The sequence below is a fragment of the Neopsephotus bourkii genome, unplaced genomic scaffold (assembly GCF_033783945.1).
Source record: "Neopsephotus bourkii isolate Nb327-2 ecotype Australia unplaced genomic scaffold, CSIRO-AGI_Nbou_v1 NB_234, whole genome shotgun sequence".
NCBI classification, from domain to species: Eukaryota; Metazoa; Chordata; class Aves; order Psittaciformes; family Psittacidae; genus Neopsephotus; species Neopsephotus bourkii.
In genome coordinates, this window is record NW_026900744.1 from 13492743 (window position 1) to 13516055 (window position 23313).

General features: G+C 37.2%; 1 protein-coding gene across 8 annotated transcripts in view; it reads left to right on the plus strand.

Annotated features, from left to right (window-relative positions):
• Positions 1–22424, plus strand: part of PXYLP1 (2-phosphoxylose phosphatase 1) — a 62809-nt gene extending 40385 nt beyond the window's left edge. For 6 of the 8 annotated variants that reach the window (XM_061345340.1, XM_061345346.1, XM_061345343.1 and 3 more), the window contains 4 exons: positions 6373–6534; positions 7434–7560; positions 17368–17507; positions 20082–22424. In XM_061345340.1, the coding sequence (XP_061201324.1) occupies positions 6373–6534; positions 7434–7560; positions 17368–17507; positions 20082–21013 (1361 nt within the window). In that variant the 3' untranslated portion in view covers positions 21014–22424. Of the gene's footprint in view, positions 1–787; positions 1125–3151; positions 3226–6372; positions 6535–7433; positions 7561–17367; positions 17508–20081 lie in introns of those variants that run through there. The other 2 variants (XM_061345347.1, XM_061345344.1) reach the window with 2 other exon arrangements.
• The last annotated feature ends 889 nt before the right edge of the window (positions 22425–23313 follow it).

Here is a 23313-nt window from a genome sequence, read left to right on the forward strand (position 1 = left end):
TGGTTGTTGGGTTTGGGTTGTGTTGGTTTTTTTTGTTGGTTTTGTTTTAGGGTTTTTTTGTGGGCTTTTTTTTTTTGTTTTGTTACTAGCTCCCAGCTTCCTGGACTAATGCCATCCTCCTTTTCTGTATGCGGTATGGTGGATGCTTGTGGCCTCTGCAGAGTCTGCATTATGGATGAAGGCCCTCTCTGTTAATACAGATCTCACATTTTGAGGCTTGCAAAGCCTTTATTCAGCTGTACAAAAGAATAAAACGAGAAGGGTAGATTGTGTGTCGCACAGGCGTATCTGAACTCCATTGGCATCCAAATATGCATTCGAAATCCGAAGTAGAGCTCTAAAGCGACCCTTGGGATGAGTGCAGGGTGGCAGGGCTCAAGCCGAGGGTGGATGAGTATTGGAGTTATTGCAGCCTTTATGCCCAGGCTTCCTTGCTGCCAAACTGGCAGCATGTACCTTTTGTGTTGCCCTACATGCTCTCCAGCCCATGTGCGCTTTATCTACTTTTTCCGAATTATTTTCTTGCTGCATGCATCTTCACCTTTTCCCCCCATCTCAGGTTTTTGAAGCATTCCTACCTCTTTCTGGCGGCTCTTCCCCGCACTTCTCCTTTTCTAGCTGCCTTTTTTTTTTCAGAGGAAGAGGAACTAGAAGAGAAGCCTATATTTCATCATCAGAATTTCACAAGCCTGAGTGCTCTCCTCTGTGCTAGGCACCCTTGTTAGTGCCCTGCTAGGAGCAGGGGTGTGGGGGGGGAAAGGTGGAGGATGGATAAATAACTTATTGTGCTCTCTGCTGTGCGTATTTGCTTTTTTTTACCCGTTAGCATTAGGTTACTTTTAGTGGGGTTGGTGGAATTTTTTTGCATATGCTACTTTTTATTTTTAATTTTTTTCCCGCATTTTTGCAGTGTGGCTTCATTTCCATGTGACTGTTTTAAACAGTACGTTTGCATGGGACTGAAAGAACCTTCTGTTTTGGAAAAGATCAAAACGTCAGGTCTCTGTTTAGTGAGAATACTGGGACTAACATGGCTACTTGTGCTGCTGCTTCTCAGGCTGGTTGGAGCTACAAGAGAAAACAGAAACGGAAAATGGTTTTATTGCCTATCTATTTGGGTTTAGGTAAATGTTAATGTATTTTTTTTTAATGGACAAATGTTCTTCTTGGTGGTCAGGGGTGATACCTTTTGTTTTTCAAAACAAACTAGGACTGCAAGAGGGAAAGAAATGGGTAATGGGGTGTTTAAGCATTTAATTTGGTGTTTCTACTATATGAACTGCACTTTGCTTTGTATTTGTTTTTCTGCTGTACTGAAGTCTGTCAAATTTATGTCAGTTTTGTAACCCTAATTCATATCAGGCTGGCTTCTGCTTGGGCTTCTGAGGACAATAGCTGATTTTATAAGCTTGACATTGTTCCAGAAGGGATTAGTTGCTGTGTAGTTGTTGTTACAATCGTTATTCTGAAAGCACTTATGAATGATTGTCTCTCTTGCTTAGAAACTACTTATCTCGTAGTTGTCTTTTTTGATATATTTTGTTCCATTCAGGCCTTGGGGGGGGGGGGGGGGGTGTGGGACATGTGAGGGGGGAGAAGCTGCTTTGATAGGGAAATCAGTTGAATTAGCTTCTTGATCTTATGACCTATTTAAGGTAATATTTAATGCATACTAAGAATAAAACCATATATCATAATATTTAAGATGCCACTGGTTTTGTTCATAAAGACAAAACAGTTGACTTTAAAATTCGCTCTCCAGGTTCTGTGATTTTATTTAAAATAAAAATCACTGGAGGTTTTTTATTTCATTACATTTAGTATCAGATTTTGGATTTTATTTCCTCTGAATTTTGTCAGCTTAAAAAAAGCTCAGTTTGGACCTGCAAAACACCTGAAGGCAGGAGTGATTCACCAGCAGTGTTTCGTTATTCTGCCATGCAATTAGTGCCCGTCTGTCTCTCACAGGATAGTTGCTGTTTGACTGTTCTATCAAGTCTTGCTTTTGCTTGATACCAGCCCATGTTTTTAGTTTAGTTTGTGTTTCAAGTAGCGTGAAATAGTTGGGACACGAAGTTGCTTTGAGGTCTCTTTCATTTTATTGTTTCTGTAAATCTTTTGCTTTTTTCCTAGATACAACGTTTTCAAAATAAATGTTTCAGAGTAGTTTTTATGCAGTTTCTTTAGTTTTAAAAATCAGTTTATGAATAGTGGGAGATATATATTTTCTTTCCTTTTTTATTGTCAGACTAGCTCTATAATAATATCTACATATTCTTCATAGTTTCAGCATTGGCAAAGTTTCCAGTTAGATCACCAAATAGGTTTTAGATATGTTTTATTAACTGCCCTGGCTGTGGGGAATGAACATTAAAATCATGTTTCATTTCTGTTTTACAGTGTTGTATTCCTGTCATAGTAAAACATGAGCTTTGAAAGGCACAGCAGTGTAAACCTCCTGTTAAAAAACTCCCTTAATCAAAGATTTAAGTATGACTATATACACATTGGCAGACTTCTGTTTTGGGCAAGTGCTTGTTACTGCGAACTAATAGAGCAAGTCATAAAACAGTGCTAAGCTATAAAAAGTTGTGTGAAGCCTAGATAACAGAATTCTGATCTTATGATTTACAGCTGAAAGAGCACAACAGAGTGTGGGAAAAAGAGTAATTCCAGCTCCACAGGAAAGACCTTTTTGGGCTCTTTCCCCCCACTCTGAGCTGTGGCAGGCCAATACTGTTGTAGGTTGGCTAGTTACATATGGACCAGAAAACCCACTTGGGAAACAGAGGTGGGATTGACACTGCAGAGGAGGACTTTCAGTAATTAAATACTTGGATACAGAGAGACAGTTGGCTCTCCAAAGAACTTTAAATAGCTGCACTATGCAGTGAAGTGGGTACCAAAATGGAGGAACTAATGAAGCCGCCTGTGCAGTAGAGAGCTGGAGAGGATGAGGTGTGCAAAGAAGGACTCAACAGCTAGGAGGCGGGATAAATCAAGGCAGCAAGGGAACATGAAGCCCAGGCAGTTCAAATGAAAAGGGAGGGGAAAAGGAGGAAACATCATAAATACACAAGGCACTAGCTATGTCCGGGGAATTACAGAAGCTGAGAAAACAATTGAAAGACCACTGAGATTTTAGTTGTTGGTATATATCCTCGGTTCAGTATGGAAAAATGTGTCGTCGTTTGGACCAGCAGAAGTCTTGAGTCCTGATCCGAAGTATTGAAACTGCAGAATTGTTACAGCTTGTGAGGAGCTTTAATAAGGGGAAAGAAAGACCAGCCTCCTGAGTGGGCTTTTCAGAGTCACTGTGCTGATAAGGCTGAGCAAACAGAAAGCAGCTTTTCAACTGGAATTCATCTCTCCTTGGTCTTATTTCTTCCCTCTTCTTTGGGAATACTCTTATATGTACATTTGGTAGAAATTTCCAGTAGACTGCCTAGACTAGTACCTGGATCATATGATTTTTTTTTATTTTTATTTTTCTATTTAATATTTCTCCCCCAATATGTGTTATTTCAAGTGTGCTAAAAGTAAATACTGTTTGCTACAAAAGTGCTTATTTAGGTGACTGGAGATCTTTTACCTTCTTGATATTTTTCTCTGTCAAACATACAAACAGTTTGAATCATTTAAGTCAAGCCATAGAATAGTTTGTGTCGGAAGGGACCTTTTTAAGATCATGTAGTCCAATTCCCCTACCATAGTCAGGGACATTTTTCACTAGATCAGGTTGCTCAGATATGTTCAGAAATCCAGATAACATGGTTATGCTCCAGGCAGGTTCAAAGTTAGAAGCTCCTTTAGCCCGGTCCCTATCTGAGGTACTTGGACATGGTGGTAGTAGATTAGTGGGGAAAGTATTTTACTAGGCTTCTACCATGTCCCTCCTTCCCTGGTATAAACCAGGCTTATTCACTGTACAGTAAGGGCAGTATTTACTAGCTGTTGCTAAGTAATTAATAAATGTAGTTAGCAGCAGCATTTAGAGTAGGATAATTTTTAACAAACTTTTTTAAAATTAATGACATGAATGGTTTTTATTCGTAATCTCTTGAGTCTACAAAACAGTCTTGCATTGCACCCAGAACTGCTGTGCTGATCCTTTAAGGATGTTCTGTCAGTGGCTTTTTAAACTTCAAACATGTAATCTGATAATCCTGTAGGTGCTATTTTTAATATGCAGTTTTAGTTTTAAATAGAGTAGACTTTTCTCTTTAAGATTTAGTGCTTTTCCTTATTCTTAAATTTGTCTGGCACTGTTAAAATATTTATTCAGTTAGTTTTATTTGCAGATAGCAAGACTCATTCCTAATCAAATACTTGGCTCCATGAATCATAGACGCTTGATCTTAATAAAATAATGTACGCATCTGTTGACTGCTGTAGTTAATAGTCTCAGTGCACAGATGTAATCTGTTCAGGTTTTTTGTAGTTAAAACTGCCTGAGATAAAAAATTAGGTTCCTTCTTTTGCTTTTAGATCTTCCAACCAAATTTTAGCACCAGTAAATAGCTGCTGCTGTTGGGATACGGTTTCCCCTGCCTTCTGAAACACTTCTGTGAGTGCTAATGCCAACTCCACATGTTTTCGTGGCACTAAGTGATCAGTCGCAATGTTGTGAGTTGCTCTGGAGAAAAAATTGTTAACAGGAAGCTGACAATTGCTGCTCCTAACCTTTTCTGGCTAGGAAACTCAACCAGTATAACACAACTGCTGGAATTTCCCATTTCTACTTTTTAACCAACTACTGTCTTGTAGTTTACTTGCAGAGTCCAGCAACTGTTGTAGCACGCTCTTAGCTTTTGGGATTTATACCCCAACTACAAATTTGCTGCAAGCTCTGCTTCAAGCCAGAGTTACCAACCTCTGATAGATGTTGCCAAGACTCTGTGTGACCACTCGAGTTTCTTGGTCAGTGGTTTGCAGTGACTCACAATAATGTGAGTCTTCACGTGGAAAGAGCTAAAGACTGAATCCGATAGATAAATGCTGGAAAGGCAGCTGAGCTCTGCAGTTTAAGTGGCCAAAATCAAAACTACAGTTTGATTCTTCACCAGCTACAGTCCTGTGGGCAGTTATATGCAAAATCTGAAACAGTTTAAGGAAAAGTTGAAAGTCTCTGAACTTTGCAAGTATTAGCTTTGTCAACAGCACTAGGAACGGTATGAAAAATGCTTCAATTCTGGTTTTGGCAGGCAAAGAGAAACCACATAAAATATTTAAAATGTAGCGAAGAATGACAAGTCTGTGTTACATTAACAGCTACATGCTCTTAAAAATCTTTGTATGTTTCACTTCAGTTTGCTGTTTTCGTTGGTTTTCTTTGTCTGCACAACTCTACTGTGAAACAAATTCACCTCTTAAATTAGGACTGGGAGTCAAGATGCAACTGAGGAACTGACCCAGAAGGATTAGTAAAATTCTGCATTGAAATGTGTTCTCTTTCTTTTTAATTTTTCCCTCTCACCACAGAAGATTAGTAAGGGTAAAAATATTAACACTTTCCCTCCTCAGTTTAACCTTCAAATCTTCTGGAGATTCAAATATCAGAAAATAGTAATAGAAAAAGAAGGTGGCCGTTTGTTGTTACAAGTAGGCTTGTAAGGCTCAAAAATTAACAAATGCTTTTACATCAAGACAAGGTAAAGAGACATCGCCAGTATAACTCTGGCCTTGAATTCAGATATGCTTCAGCATGCTTCTACATGTCAGAAGACTTAGTGATGGTATTTAGGTTAATTTCCTTGCTGTGAGTGTTAACTGCATTTCTCTGTATTTAACATTTTTGTGATAGTCTCGGTTGTGTTGCAACTAATACAGTTTTTGTGCATTTTCTTTAGATAAAGTCAGACTATTTAAGGCTGGCAAAGGTGACAATGGAACGGCAGAAATTAGTAAGAAATTATGAACAATCCAGCCCCTTCAATCTCAACTACTTAGTTTTCCCAGTGGTTTGTAGCACCATTGTCATAACTGTGCTGTGTCTTTTGCCGATGCCTTTCAATCTCAGTTTTTAAATTAAAATGATGAGAGACAGCTGGGCTTGTTATGGCCCTTTTTTCCTGTCCATACTCTTAGAGCTTTATGAGAAGCTAAAAGAACAGCTTCAAGAAGAGCGCAAAAGGGAAAGTTGTTCTACATCTAGAGGTATTTCTGCAGTCTTCGTCAAGCGTTGACTTTGCTAAAGAGCTCTCTGGGCTTGCTTTACTATGTGTATCATGAAGGAATCACAGTGAATACAGTACAGTGACATCTTTTCATGGAAACCATAATCTTTGTGCATAATTACTTTTTAGAAAAAAAAAGTCCCATATGTCCTTAAACACTTTTAAAGGTATATGGTATATGTTTTGCATTTTTCAGTGCATTTAATCCCAGTGAACTCCGTCAGGGAAGATGGGTTGAGCACTAAGAGCCGAAAGAGAATAATGCCTGGTTTGCTGACTGAGCCTCCTGCAATAGATCCTGTTTATGAAGCACATGTTTACTGCAACATTCCCACCATTGCAGAGCGCAGCATGGAAGGTAAGCTTTGTGAATGCAAATGACAGCTTATTTGCTTGTTTCTACGTGATGTCATTGGAAATGATAACTTTGCGCATTGTCAGTTCTTTGGTGCTTGGAGAAGGAACAGCAAATGCCAGCTGGTTGCTGAATTCTGTTAAATCATTCAAAATATACTGTTCTTCTTTTCTTCCCTTTGTATCCTCTCTGTTGCGTTGATTTTTGGAAGTGGTTTTATTTCCAGTCAGTGGTCAACTGGAGGCCTAAAACTGAAAGGTGTGGGAGAGATACAGGAATTTAATACTTGAACTGTAATTCTTATTACAAGTGAGCTGCATTGTAAACAGTTGACTTGGAATTCTAAAAAATACCCTAACCTCCAAAACACAGAAGCAATTAATTTTAGAACTCCAAATCAGTAGTCGGCTAGAAGGTATATTTGCATTCTTGCCCTAGCAAGACAGCAGCAAGTTATTCTGAATGAGTTCCTTCATTAGAATATTCCACCATTACAATTAATTACAAACTGGTATATCGAAAAGTTCCACATTAGAAATGCTGCAAAATCCATCATTATGCTAGTGGTCTGGAAGAGAGGCATTATAAAAGTGGGTCAACGTTATCATGTTGGCGTAGGTCAGTGCTTGAGTAATGTCTTGTATGGTTACTGGACTTCAGATGTATTGTGAAAAATGTACTCAGAACCTGAGTCTTGCCTAAGTTGTCTTGCAGTTTAAAGTGGAAATCCTTCTTGAGATGGTAAGTTGTTATTTCTTGCAGGGTTTTCTTTCACTGCATTACCAAAGCTATTAATCTAATTATACCTGCTCTATTTTATTAAATATGTGCAAAGGAAAGATTTCTATCTCACTCCTTTTGGGGGGTTTGATTCCCCCCCCCCTTTTCTGTCTTCACTTTAGGGCATGCACCTCACTATTTTAAGCTAGTGTCAGTTCAAGTGTTGATTCGACATGGTGACAGGTATCCTCTATATGCCATTCCCAAGACGAAGAGACCTGACATTGACTGTATGCTGCAGCCTAACAGGTAAAATTCTTTGTTTTCTTCATTGCTAAGTGCTTGATAATTATTTCGTTCCTCTTCAGGAAACATTTTGTGCAGCCTGAAGTACATTGTGACTTCTTGTGCATTGTCATGGATTATGAAAAAAAACAGCAAACCCTGCATCAGTACACTTTCCTTGGAAACAGGAACTATTACCTGTTACCAGTTCAGAGCAGAAGAAATTCTTGGTATTTCTTTAAAAAGCAAAACCTATTTAATTGAATATTTAGGTTACCATTCCTCTTAGATAAGCTTCTAGATGTTTTCTAAATGCATGTTCAGTATTTGGGAATGTCTCTTCCCTTTCAGCTAAGCAGACTTCCTTTTGTGTGAATACAAACAGGTCTTAGTTCATCACTACCATAGGAAAATGATTATTTGTGGTTTGTTATTATCTTTTTCTCTTTTCAGGAATGCAGGTTATCATAGTTCCTTCAAATTAATGATCAAAGTCATTAGTTAAAGTCAGTGTTAAGGAAAAAATATGGCGGTTGTACATTTAACTATTAAAAGTTAAACAAAAAGTACATTGTTTGCTACTTGAAAACTACACTTTTCCTTCAGTTACCATTCACTGTTTAAAACTGTCACACTTTGTGTCTGTCATTAAAACATAAACATTTACCTCTCTATTTCAGTATAGTGTGCTTCTGTCTAATATCATGTCTTTGTAGATTTCTGATGCTTGTCTTCATACATGAACGATTGTGAGCTGTAGCTATGAGCTGAATTGCTTCTCTTCCTTGTGGAAGAACCTTTCTTTCTTGTTTGTCTCATTGATAAAGAGGAATTATAATGTTAGAGCAGTAGAAATAAACAGTGATCACCAACCTTTGTCTTAGCTTGCTTGATTACATGAGGTTTTTTTCCTTTTAAGTAGGATATGTGGTATTGTTTGAATACTTACAGTTTTCCTTATTTTTTTTTTCTTTTAACTGTCAGATGTGTTAGCAAAACCTCTAAGCAAATCTACACATTTATGCTGCTGCCCACTCAGAAGTGTCAGGTGTGGAGATTTCAGTAACTGGGAGCTGCATCTGTTTTGTGCACTTGCACACATTACTCAGGAAAAGAGGCATAGTCATGCCGGTATACAAAGCAATGCAGATACACCATGAATACTTTTTTTGAGAACAGCATGGAATCTCCTGTCTTTAAAAAAATAACATTCTTGCTTTCCAATTATTCAGAATTGGCTTTACTCTCTCAGCTGAAAGTGTTAATGGAACACTGAAAGTACATTTCTGACTTAGATATATCAAATGAGTGTTTCTTGTTTTGATAGATTCATGGGCTGTGTTCCTTGAAATTTTAGTAGCTTCCTGTCATCAATAGCATTTATGATTTTTATCTTTTATACCTGAAATAGTCTGTCCTTGCAGCTTTTCCTTAATGGGCTTTTAACAAATGAAGCTCTCTGAAGAAGATGGATTATGGTACACTTTTATGCTTCTAGGTTTGTGATTAGCTAGTCTACAGCAGTTCCGTTTGAAAACATGAACCAGTTTTCATAAGTGGTCCTGTGTCAGTTTCTGGATCAAGTATATTAAAACCCAAACACCATTGTGATATTGCACAGTAGGAATGTTGCTTAAATACACTGAAGTGACATGAAAGAATACCTGAAGCTAATTAAGTATAGCTTCATCTCATAAAGCTGATGGGAAGCTTGATTAAAGAGACTTGCCTAGTATCTAGTAGATACAAACAGTAAGGGACACAAAGGCTAGCAGAAAATGATAAGAAAATTGGATCTTTCTCTGAAGCAAGCTGAAATATGTTGCTTTTCTTTTTAGATACCTGGCTGCTTAAAAAAAAAATGTGCTTGTTATTAATAGGTGTCCTGAAATCTTCAAGGCGTGCAGTGCTGTCTTCAGTTGTGGTCAATGTTGTAATGCTATTTGGCATGAGTAATTGAAAAGTAACCATTACTGTTGAATCAAGGGCAACCCTAGAAAAGTGTGAAACCATCACCAGTTTTCACCTGTTTGTGTGTCTACCTGTTCATAGGTAACAGGTACTTAGGAGCTCCCAAGTTATATTCACGCTACTGTATCTACCTGCCTACATTTTGCATGAGGATCTAAACAGATTAAAAGTTTCCTCTGATACCATATTGGTTGCTGCTTTTCTGTATCGGTACTTCAACTTCCACCACAAAATCCTTGTTTTGTGAAAGTGGCATTCGGTGATCCTATCTAACATCCTCCAAGAGAAGTCTGACTTCTTTGAGAGGTGTCCAGTCCCAACAGTGTTCTATGCCTGCTGTGAGCTGACTGGCTTTCTGAAATTGGATATGCAGCTCTGAGATTGCAGACAGGAGACCAAACATCAATTATCTCTGCAGTAGATTTAACCAACCAATTAATTTCTTTATCAAGATGAAAAATGAATCATCTGCTAATAGCTATGATAACATTTTTAATGACCTGCCTGTAAGGGCTGAGATTATTCTCGGCATGAAATACTAAGTAAAGAAATACGATGCAGATTCCTTCTGGAGTTCTTATAGGCTGTGATCTTCTGATCTTGCTCAGTATCTGTCACATTAGCATGTATGTGAGAACACTTTATTGCAAAGATGTTAACTGCAAGTGACAATGTTGTATGAAAACCTGTACTTCTCAGTGTTACAGTGCCACGTGAGACCTCAGTTTTATATTTGTCGGAGAAGTTTTTATAGCTGTTTCCACTTCAGTTTCAGGCAAGGAACACAGCATGAAGGCCCTGAACTCGGGAAAACTATCCATAAAAGGCAGAGAAGTAGTGCAGCTTTTAACACTGCCAACAGAATCACCAACTCAAGCAGATAGGAGGGCACAGTGTCAGGATGTGATGAGGCCAGCAATGTAGATGCTCTTGGCTGTTACTAATTTATGAATCACTAGAACATCACTGTATAGATGATACCTCCCTTGCCATTCACATCAGCTGAATATGAGTGGAGAACCAAAAAGACTTTGTCTCCTTGAAGCAAAGTTTATATAAAATAGAATCTCCTGGCTGACTTTGAAAGGGCAGCAGAAAGATTAAAGGAATTGACTCTGTACCATTCTGTCCAGATGTGTTGAAGCTGACCTGAATAAAGCTAGAATTGTTCGTTTCTGCCATTGTTTTGAATGGAACATTTATTACTTCAACATCAGGAAGCTATTTGCTGCATTTGGTTGTCAGGCCTATATTCTTTTATTATGTAAATTTGGTGCTCAGCTGTAAACATATTTATGTTAAGAGTATTACAAGGTGTATAATTGCTACCTTTGAATTAAAGGTTTTGTGATGCTGTATGGCTAAGATGTCTGAAAGTCTGCCTTATTTAAGCTTTCTTGACTTCAGTTTCAGATAAGTATGCTGCTCAGATTCAGTCTGTTCTTTATTTGACTTGGCATTCAGCTGATGGAATTCATTAATTAAGTAGATTATGCTACAGGCCCATGGACTTCTAATGGGTATGCAAAATAGCCTTGAGGTCACATGTCAGTTTTGTGAATTACGGATTGTGACATGTAAGTGTGAAATGAATATAAGCAAATGGATTAAATGCTTTGGAAATTTCTTCCATCTAAAACTTCAATTAATATTATTTTCATTGTTCTGGAAACAAATTTCCAAAGGGAGATGAATAATACATACTTCTTTTCCTTAAGAAAATTAATAGAATGATATTACAAAAATCTTTTCATTGTAGTGTTTGCTTATGGGAGGAATAAATTAATCTTCCACTTTTTCCCTTTGTATCTTACAGTGTCAAAACTATAAATGTACTATACTGCATATAAAATGCAGAAGTATGTAAGTATATACTCATAAAATTATAAATGTACTATATTGCATATAAAAATATGCAATGTTTCTTCATTGAGTTTGTATGCAAGACAGTGAAGAAATGTTTTTTGAAAGATGCTATCGTTTCATAGTATGCTGGCTTAATTAGCATATGCTTTGAGGCATTTTGAAAGGTGTTGATGTTAATCATAAGAAGCTTAGTAACAAACATTTGAATTTTAGGTTCAATATGCACATGTCTTGAGACTGCCAGAAAAATGAAAGCAAAAAGTGTGGGAGAGGCAAGTATCGTATTGTAAGCTAAAGGAGGTGTGGGTTTGACTTGGAGGGAGGTCAAAGCATGATGTAGGCCAGAATTAGGTGAAGAAACCTCTCCTGAGGCTTCTTCTGACTTCTCTAGAAACTCACAAGAGCAATGAAGTAGACTGGATCACTATAGAGCATTATAAAAATGTAAAGGCTCTAACACCTTTATGAATAAATATGCCCCAACAGTATTGATGCTTGTAACTACCTGTTTTGTAGACTGCAATAATCTGTTGTTGGTTTTAGTGGCTCTTTCATTCATTTGCCTTCTAAAAGGAAGCAGTATAGTCCTTTGATCTAACACTTTTTTTTGTCTACTTAAACGTCACAGAAAACACATTATTTTTGCTTGAAGTTGTATTTTTTTTTCATTTTGAGTAAAGAGAAAAGGGACTGCCCTTTGGTTCAGTTACCAGGCAGGATCTGATATATCTATTATATGATTACAGGAAGGAAACGTTCTCTGTCCAAAGCTTTGCGTGTGCCAGGCGTGGTCATGTTTACTCACCAAGTGACACACTGAGGGTTCTGCAACTCCCTGTGAGGTGTTCAGTCCTCTGCAAATTCTGCATTTATTAACAAAAGTGACATTTGCATAGATAAATGCTATTTGGGAAGGAAAAAGTTATCCCAGTTTTGTAAATGTCCACCTCCACAAGTTCTTTCTTGTGGCATGTAGACCTCAGAACTCTATAGTGCTGTGAAAGGACAGAACTGTGCAGTTACAGAGGTAAGATGAATAAAAAGTTTACTTCTCCATAATTCTACTTTTAATTAAATGACACAGTAATTGATCTCAATAATTACTTTTTTTTTTGACAGTTTCTTTTTAATCATAACCTTGACCAATGTATGTTTTTGGCCCGTTGCATTTTGCATGGTGGCAAAAGCACATTATTTATGCCACTCCTGAATTTTTATGAACATGTAAATTATTAAATAAACTGTAGTTGCCTCTACTCTTGTCAAGATGATGTCTTTACATGTCTGTTCCTTAAATTCTGTAACTTGGCAATTTTTAGAGATACATGGTCTCAAATTTGTACATGGTTCAAAAAAGCATTCAATTTAATGAGTTGGAGGACAGAGTGAATGCTGTGGTTTGTTGACCATCAGGTTTGTTGAAGAAACAAAGCTTACACTGTACTTCATTTTACATTATACATAGTGGAAATAAGGCAGTAGTTCAGTGGTCTAGTAGCCTTAATAGAAAAGAATGTTAAAGGAATCTCAGCCTGTTCCCACTGAGGAATTAATTTTGATAAAAGTAACCCTAAAATTAATAAATGTAAGGAATAACGGGTGGGGAATTTTTACCCAAATTGACCTTTTTGGGTCTGTTTTGCAGTCTAGGTCTAAAGGAGGAGCAAAACCAGATCTGATTTCTATTTATGTTTTAATTCTTTAATAAAACCAATTTCTGCTAACAAGGATCAGAAGGGAAGCAAGTATTTCACAAGTAGACAATATAAATCAATAGCAGTATTTTCATGAATGATCCTGAGACAAGTAGCCCTGAGAAGCAAGGATGATTTTCTTTTTGTTCTGTGAATTAACCATGAAATCTAGCAGTGGTCTTCATGCTGTGTTGCTGATGATAATATTTAAACAAAGGCAACCAGCTCAAAGAGTTAACTTTTTACCGAAAGAGGCTTCTATGCACTCAGTTGTGAACATCACTTTATCCAGGGGCAGAAAGCCCCATTGTCTCCCAAACCAGTTCCTAAATACTGACCTTGAACTCTTGAATTCAATTAGTCTCATGGGGTGGGGTACAAGAATGTCCTGTAACAAAGTTGTACTGCTGTGCAAGATTTGAAGGTTTGCTGTATAATATCTTTAAACTTAATGTGAAACTGCATGAGTAAGGTTTCATACCTTTGCATGTCTATAATAGATGCAATAGATGTATTTTTGTGCATGTTTCTCACACAGTGTTTTGTGCCATTATAGCGTAACCATCCAAAATCAATCAGCAGATTTTCTGAGGTGTCATGTACATGTGCTCACCCTGGTACTGTGTTTCTCACTTTGCTGTGCTAATTCAGAACCAGCAAGTTAGTGTTCGCTTCTCATAAATAAATAAGATAGATAAATAAATAAACAAATCAATCAGCAATTAATCCGAAAAACAACCACCTCATTTCTATTTTTTTTGTATCTCAGCTCCTCAAAGAGAAAGGAAATTGTTACTAAAGGGTGAAAAGACCTCAGCTCAGTTGCTGGCATTTGAACCAGAGTTCAAATGGTTGCACAGGGTGGTTTCTTTCAGTGTACACTGGTTACAGTGTAGCAATAAAGAGGTGACATTTTGGTATTAAAGCTTCTTAATACCTTTACAAATAAGATATTTAAATGTTGAATAAGTATTTAAATTTGGTCCATTTTAATGCTGGTGCATGGAAACTGCACTATTAAATATGGGCCCATTATTCCAGTGTTTAGTTTGTAAATAACAAAAAGATAAGCTGAATTCATTATTTGAGGGGAAAATAAGCGTCCTCAGCTCTGTCACAGATAAAAATTATTTTATTTTACAAAAATAAGATAATGAAAAGGAAAATTAACAGACATTAAAGATGGAAATAAATATTCCAAATTAAGAAAAAGTGTGTTTATTAATTGTGGTGTTAGGTGAAAATCCATTCCATATTCTGACACAATTTGAAATATTTATTGTATAAATACATTTCCCAAATGTGATAACTTATCATCATAATGCCCAGCAACATACAGAATGATATCTCTTTAGCCCATTTTTATTTTCTGTTTACTTTTATGAAAATTAATTTTAACTATAGTTCAGTGTTTTCAACTATACAACTAATTTTCTTTGCTTCCCACTCAAACAGCCCCAGCAGTCTTGCTCGTGTTGCCTAGATACTCCATCTCTTGCAGCATCTGTAAATTGGCCAATTCAACAGGAGGATTCATATTCTAAATGAAATCTTGGAGGAGGGAGGGGGAATCTTTTGTTACCAGGTGGCCTGAGTGGTGCAGTGAGTTTTGCTTTTGAGAAAAATAAGTTTTTATTTGCCCAGTTATATAGGGTTAATTAGGAGAATTGCCAGTTTGTTCAGAATCTTGTTACATACATGAGGATTACATTCAGGGTAAAAGTATATTGTAGCCTGAGATGTCTGTCCCTGCCTGGCAAAATGGTTCTTACTTCTGTTGATTTTTGCGTGTTTTTTTCTTCTTCCTCTGGAATGTATTTAGCAAGTAGTAAGCTTTGAATTTATATTCAGAAATACATTTAACAGTCATATTTCATAATTCTGTTCTGCAAGCATGTGCTTAACCTGTGCTCACTTTAAAAAGAATGTAATCCAAAGTCAAGTAACTTGAATCTAAATGGGTATATGAAAAGCTATATTAATATAGTGGAATATGATTTTATAAATCGCCATATATGTTATTAATTTGTGTTGGATGTTAGTTTATCTTGCCTGCCACTTTTTAGATAAATCTTTTTGCAAAGCACTGATAAATACTTCTTCTTTTCTTTCTTCTTTCCCACAAGTGATTGCTGAGACACTTTTATCAGTGTGGGTTTGATTCCATTAGTATTCAGATTTTTGTAAGCAAAGTAGCAAAAGAAGCAGAACGGCTAATGCAGTTCTTTTCATTTTCTTGCACATGTACTTGCAGAAATTGCTAATTAAGTAAACAGGGTTTAAGGAAAATTATGACTGACAATTTATTCGTGCTGATAGATTTTTAAGGGGCAAAGTTTAGAACATTGGGGGTTCAGCCTGCTACGTCTGTAATAAGCTTAAAAAGCTATTTACTAATGAGTTTAATTTAATTTTTTCTCAACCTGATTCTTCCATTTTTAGATTACACTGCTGGGCAGTAAAAACAATGAAACGTACAAAAAGTTAATTCACCTCTGGAGCTGGATTAAGCTTTCTAATGTATGCTTACTGTAATACCTTTTTTTATGTAGCTCTACTTCTCAAATACTAATCTTCAGTTCAATTGTCAAAATTATAATATACAGAAGAAGCTGTGGATTTAGAATGCCATAAACTGGCTGGTTTTCTTTAATTGGAAGTAAAAATGAAAAAAAAAATCTTTTGATATTTTTATCTCACCTTGATTTTGCCTCATTTTACATTTTTTCTTACTGGTAGTTGCACCAGAATTTATTGTACCATTTTATTCACAGGATATTATTTTTCTTAAGGTAAATTAAATACTAGACAATTCAAGTTTTGTAAAATGGTATGACAGTGAGCTGCCTCTCTGTCGACAGAGGTATTGATTCTTATGAGACCTCCTGTACATGCATGCTGTCAGCATTGCTCCTCAAGAGGTGCTTTTGCACTAGGGAGTGTCTTAGTTGTCTCTTCTATGTATAAGCATGAATGTCCTAGCAAACTTTGGTTAGACACTTCCTCCTACTTAATAGTGTTATTGCTCCCTCTTGTGGTTCCTGCAACTCTGGAAGGTTTCTTTTTCCAGACCTGAAGTTTTTGTATCACAATAGTTGATCATTTTAGCAAAGTGTAAATAGAACAATAAAGACTAAAACCAGATTTCTGTTAAAGTTATCTGATCCAATTTATCTTCCATTTTTATATACTTTTGTTGTTGTTGTTAGTAACATAAAAAAACACTTACTGAATTCAGGCTGAAAGCACTGTTAAAATGAGGACTGTCTGGGGTGGAGCTGCGTTGCCAGGTTTTGATTTAATTCTGCACCAAAGTAGAGAGGTGACTGTGTGACTTTTCTTGAATGTTGACATTTAAAAAAGAAAATCCCTACTTATGTAATGTACTTCTGTTGTAGAAGTGTGATTGTAGATTTAGTTTTTTAAAGGTTTAAATCATTGTGGAGTTTTTTTGTATGTAGTTTTCCACACAGTAGTACAACAGTGGGCAGAGCCTGTAGTGTATCTGAAATTTGCAGAACAGTTTAGGAGATCTAAGCATTCTTTCACTGACTTGAATTCAGTGAGTTGACTTAGACATTTTTGTCTGTATCACTTTTCCAGTTGCATTCATTATGTGCATTGCGGGAGTATCTCATCTTTTTAAGTGTCCAGCAGTGTTGGTCTCTTTCTTCCTGAGTAATGGTACAATCCCCAAAACAGTGATTTCCAATTTTAATGGGGATACCAGATACTACTTTCCAGGTACAACTTAACTGAGGCTGTATGTGATATTTGATTTGAAGCTTGAAGTGATCAGAATAGTTAGTGTTGGAAAGGACCCCAAGATCATCTAGTTCAAATAAAAATAGAAATGAAGGCTGATACTGTAATCAGCATAGTATGTTACAAAACTTGAGAATACCTTCAAGATCATCTATGTAATCTACTGGTTATTTGAACCCTTTTAGATTGTTAGTGCCTTTGTCCATAGAGTTAAAGTGCAATAGTGTGAGTATTTTTTGGTAGGGATTTTTTTTTTTAATTCACAACAGTATCAGTGACTGCGTTTAAAAAAAAAAAAAACTTTCAAAATTAATTACCAAAAGGTATCATAGTTTTAACATGACAAGTTTCCCTGTAGGCCTTTGGTAATTAGTCAGTACTTAGGTTTATTTTGCATACTTGCAGAAGTCTTCAGTGAGACCAGATGTTGTCTCAGCCATGAATGTCTGAGCTCATATAGTCAGAACACTTGACTCTCTTGAGCTGTTTTCCCATATACTTTTGGAAGTTTTCACATTTTGATTTACCTCTCTAGGAAACCTTCTCATCCTCAGCTTGAAGCTTTCATTAAACATATGTCAAAAGGCTCTGCAGCCCAGATGGGTGGTTCCCTAAGCAGCCTGCCTCGCTACCCTAGCCATTCTTTGTGTGAAATGGGAGAGCTAACACAGACAGGTAAGTTCCAGTAGAGCTCTGTCTTTTCCTCTCTTCTGTTAAATACAGTCTGCTTGGAAAGGGATCTCCTATTTTTCTTTATATTGAAATAAATGCATTTTTATGGGAAATTTATAATGTTGGTCATAGCCTAGCTTCTGCTGAGATATGAATATAGTATTAGAGTCTCTAGAGTAAAAGTGGTAACAGTTCTAGAAACTGCTTTATCCTATAGCTTGCCAGTTCTGTTACAGGTTCATCACACTTGCCATATCTTAATAACGCTATTTGTAACAAGTCAGAGCAGTCGCACCACAAAATTGCTTGGTCACCCTTGTAAAAAACGGCGTTGCTCAGTCCTTCCTGAGGAAGGTCTGCAAGGGTTTGTAATTCAGCATGGCCATGGAACTAAAGAACTTAGTTGCCAGTTTTTTACCTATGAGGTACCTACTGTGTCCCTGCAAGGGATTCAGGTGTAATAGATAAATTTGATGCTTGTATTATAGAAATAGAAAACCTTTTACACATGGTGCTTTTTCCTTCTCTCCTCCCCTGCCCCAAGCTTTGTAGTGAAATCCCAAGGTTGTGGGTTTTGGCATATTTATTTTTGTATTTTTTTTCCACAGGAAAATTAGTTATTTTCTTATTCCATCTATCAGGTCTGCTGAGCTATTTATTGGGAGGAAAGGTGGAAATATTAGTAATTAAGTTCCAAAAAACTATTTTTAAAAGTTGAAGTTTTGAGACTTTATCAGTATTACTTCTACCAAGAAGACTGCTGAGCTCTGCTGGTGAACATACTGTTTAGTTTATCTATACCAAAGGGGTGGGGGAGATGAGAGGTAACTGAAGTGTTGCAGTGAGGGGTTTGTCTATGTAGAAGAAAGTACGTGGAGAGTTGAGAGTAATGTGGTGCTGAAGGCACTGGGAATGTTATAAAGAGATAAAAGGGTTTGGGATTGGAGAGGGAAAATTGTAGTGGTGGATCAGAGCTGCGATAAAAGGGCCATTTACAAAAGACCTGGGACTGCTGTCAGCAGGCAATAGAAAATACGAGGGGAACAAAAGGTAAGAAGGCAGAAGTACAGAAACAGGTTGTCACTTTGTATGAAACAGATTCCACAGCTCTTGGAATTTTTTGTGTTCTACACCCAAAATAGCCAGATGAACTGGTATGGGCTTGAAGTCCATGTGTTTGTTTGCTGTGTTTATTTTTCTGCATATATCCATATCAGTGTGTCAGAACCAAACATATAGAAATGCTTTCCCACAAACATGTGGAAACATACTGTTGCACCACTGGGCAGAAATGTGATTGTGAAAAGGATTATTCACATGTGGATTTTTCTCTTCAACATTCATGAATTTAACAGACAATTCACATTAATAACACTTTCTGTTCTCCTGTATCTTTTCAAATTTTAACATTGATCCATTCCATTTTATTCCCATACCTTTTTACTATGTTGCTCTTTCTATCTTAAATACCAGTGACTGAAAGAGCATATCACAGTGAATCTGGGTACTCAGTAGGTTTGGAGACAGCCTATGGAGAACAAAGAGTGTTGAAGATCTGAGGAGTTAGTGGCATTTTCCACTTGCCAGCTGTCTTTCCAGGACTCTCCTATATTCTTCAGTCCAAAACTTGCCTGTCATATTCTCATAAGTTCTGGGATCCCACCAGAAGAAATGCTTGTATTAAGCGAGTGTCAAGTCTTGCAAAGTGATGTCAGGAGAAACCGAGTCAGGTTACCAAGGAACTCCTCCTAACACAGCATGTTGTGTGTGAAACTGGACTCAGCACTGCCCACAACTTGTAATAGAGAGTATCTGGGACTTGTATTGCCTGTAGTAAGCTATATAGATGGTCTAGTTCATAAAGGGTTCATGCCTGCTGCTTTGCTGCTGTGGGAGGATAACACAAGCAAGGTGGATTCTGGAATAAAGGTTTTGGCATGTGACAGGGATACGCACCCTCTTCCTTTCCAGCTGGATCAAGGCAGAGCATTAGTGTAAGATTTATTGAGCAATTGTAGCACTTCCCTGAAGAAAGTTGGAGAAAGAAGTTTGATGCAACTGACACACCTCACCACTCTGTTTTGTGAGTTTACACACTAGTTTATATTCTGTGTGTTCATTTCCTGGCTGCCAGTAGTTTCACCAGCTGCCATAAATTTGCAGGGAGCACAGCATTCACTGCCTGCCTGAAAACCTGACTCAGGTGCAGTCTGGATCCATCTTCATAACTGTCTTTCAGTTGTGGTAGACCCATTCAGTCTGTGCCTGAGTCCAGAAAAACACTAAGGTTTGAAACAGATCTTAAGGAACCAACTTTATTTATCTACATCTCAGTTTAACTCCTAGGATCTAAGACATACTGAAGAATAGCAGGTATCTCACATTACATGCAATTTTCCTAAGAGTTAAGCATAGGTGTGAAGTTCAGTTTTGAACTTTTTTGGCCTTTAAAGTAATTGTTCATCTATCAGTAGGACTGCTAGCTGTGCTCTTTTTTCCCCCCACTCCAAAAAAAAAAAAAAAAAAAAACCAAGATTCTAATCACGTGTTGTAACTTCTTTTAAAATTCTCTTTCAGGGGTTGTGCAACACTTGAAAAATGGACAACTATTGCGAGATATTTATATAAACAAACATAAACTGCTTCTGAGTGACTGGACAGCAAAACAGCTTTACTTGGAGACAACAGGAAAAAGTCGAACCCTGCAGAGTGCTTTGGCACTGCTCTACACTTTTTTGCCAGATTTTGACTGGAAGAAAATTAACATCAGACATCAGTGGAGCACCATTTTTTGCTCTGGAAGCTGCAACTGTCCTATGCGAAACCACTACCTGGAAGAGGAACAGCGCAGACAGTACAGTTTGCGGGTGAAAAACAATGACTTAGAGAAAATATATGTGGATATGGCAAAGATTGTAGGCATTCCCACCAGGCAGTTGAGAGCTTCTAACCCAATAGATTCTCTCTTGTGCTATTTTTGCCACAATGTCAGTTTTCCATGTACCAAAACTGGCTGCATTGATATGGAACACTTCAAAGTGATCAAAAGACATCAGTTGGAGGATGAGAGAGAAAGACAGGAAAAGAAACTTTATTTCTTGTATGCACTATTGGCTACGCATCCTCTTCTCAACCAGACTGTTAATCGGCTGCAGCGTATTGTAGAAGGCAAGAAAGAAGAAGTATTTGTTCTTTACTCTGCACATGATGTCACATTGTCACCTGTTCTCAGTGCCTTGGGCATTACAGATGCCAGATTTCCTAGATTTGCTGCCAGATTAGTTTTTGAGCTGTGGCAGGATGGGAAAAGACCCAAAGATCACTTTATCCGCATCCTGTATAATGGCGCTGATGTCACATTCCAGACCTCATTTTGTAGGGATTATTATAAACAGTCCACAAAGCCAATGTGCCCCCTAGAAAAGTTTGTCAATTTTGTCAAGAGGGATGTGTTCTTAATTTTTAACAGCACTAGTTATTACGATGCATGTCATAGAAGACCACTGTAGGGAAGGAGAATGGAAAGGAAGCAATGTTAACTTGTGTATCAGTGAAAGTCTGTATTCTGGTTGAGGCGCAGTTCAGTTCTGTTATTTCTTGTACTTGTATGTGTAAGTACAAAAGGATGTTGCTTGAAACATTCTTCAGATAGGTTTATTTTTATTCAGACTGCAGGTAGTCTCCAACAGAAGAACAAGTACTGAGGGGGTGTTACGTCTATGTGTATGCTCACATGTGCCGTGTGAACTGTGATGATAAATCACATGGCTATCGTAACCTGGATATCACTTGATAAAGAGTGAGAAAGCATAGACTTTGTTTCTCTGTACTCCAGAGCAATACTTGGATACCTTAATTTTAAAACCAAACCCACAATCTCAGTAATTTTAAGCAGTTTGTATCATGGTCTTTATGAATTCCAGGCATCTGTATTAAATCATTTGTAATGAATTCTTGAACCTCCCTACTAAAAATAAAGAAGCCTTGTAATGTTTAGGGGCAGGTCTTTAAAGCAAAGTGCATGTGTGTGTCTGTGCATACTTAGCTGAGCATGTACAAAGGAGCATGTGCCTTTCTGACCTCATAGACCTATAAATATTTGGCTGTTGTTGCCAGTGCCAGAGAAGAGTGTACTGGAGAATAGATAAAAAACTCTATTCTTTGATCGCACTTTCAGCACTTTGAATAGTTCAAACACAGTCTAGAAATATGTAAAGGTCTCACGACATTAAAATAGATAGCAAACACTAAAATTACCACTAAACCTGAGTGGGAAATTAGGGTTAGAAATCAGTTTTATGGTGAAGTTGTGGGCTGTTTCCTGTTGTGAACGTGTTCAAGCTGCTCTGCTATGGAACACATCCGTGGTTTTGGAATTTGATGTAGTGACTGCTTGAGACAGATTGACTAAACACTAAGAAAATTTTGTAGTTGATTTAGTATTTTTATGGACTAGGAAGTTCTTATTTTGTAAGATTAGACTTGTATGTATTGTACTGTGTATATTTATAACACAGTAGATTTTTTCTTACTTGTTTAGTTTGTAAAGAATTGTGAAGCTCACTTTAGATGTTTTTTCCCCTTGATCGGGATGTTTAGACTTAAGAATAAACTGTCTTTCATGGGTAACTTGAACAATGAGTAGATACGAAAACTTGTACTTCAGACTGCTTTCATCTGTTTAGGAGTGGTAAATTGAGAACCAATTTTTAATAGAACTCATAGAAATTTTTATAATGGTGGAAGTTTTTTATGCTTCTAGAAATAATTTAGTCTGTGACTTGTGATGCAATGGTGCTAGTTTATCAAAGAAAACACAACTCAGCGTAAGTTCTCTGACTACTGGCACATTCCACTCTCTGTTTTCAATGCTGCATTTGAGAATGTTTTTTTAAATAAAATTTTGGGGCCTGTTTGTAACTTGTGTGTTACATTTATTCTGACTTCCTTAACTGTTTGCAGTAATGAGTGTGTATTGTGAAGTTGCTTGTTGCATTCGTAACTTCTGCACTTAATACATATTTTGGTTCCTAGTCTGAGAAGAAGCAGATAAACGTTTTGCAAATACTGAAATATTATGTATGCCTCATTAGAATGTGTAAATTCTGGAAACATTTTCTGTCTAAGAGACTAGCTCTGGTAGTTGTCGTACATGTTTGTGTGCTTGAGGGCAAACAGGAAGAGAATCTGAAAGCTGAGCTCTCTTTGTTCTAAATGGAGTGAACTGAATCGCTTGTCCAGTGTAAGTATTAAATACTGCAAAGAGCTGTTGAGCTATCAGCAAAAGCCAGCTATAGCTCTTCAGAGGGTTATCTGTTTGACCTTTATTGCTGTTTGGTGACCATTTGCAGGAATGATGCTGAAATGTAGAGAATGGTGTTTCAAGCAAGTTATTTAGAAACTTCGAACCCTTTACAGTTTTTCCACATGCCAGTCTTGGTGTCTTCAAAAGCCTGTGCTAGGAACAGCATTTAACCTTGCATCTTCTTCTGAAGACAGACCATAGAAGTGTTCTGATTTGATTTCCTTGTGCAGAAAGATCCCCTCTGACTGTTGAAGAGGTTTTGAGATTGGAGGACATGAGAATTAGGGTGGACTTCTCACTTGTTGGGCTCAAAGAATCATTGAGATCCCAGATATTAATGGATATTGCAGCTGTTTTCCTGAATTCTACCTTAACAAAAAGGCACTGATTTTGTGGACTTTTGGTTGCTGGTCAACTAATGAGCATTCTGCTTGAAGTTTCAAGTAGATCTGGAGGTTAATTCCCCAAAGTAAATGAGTTAAGTTAGGTGCCAGGAAATATGCT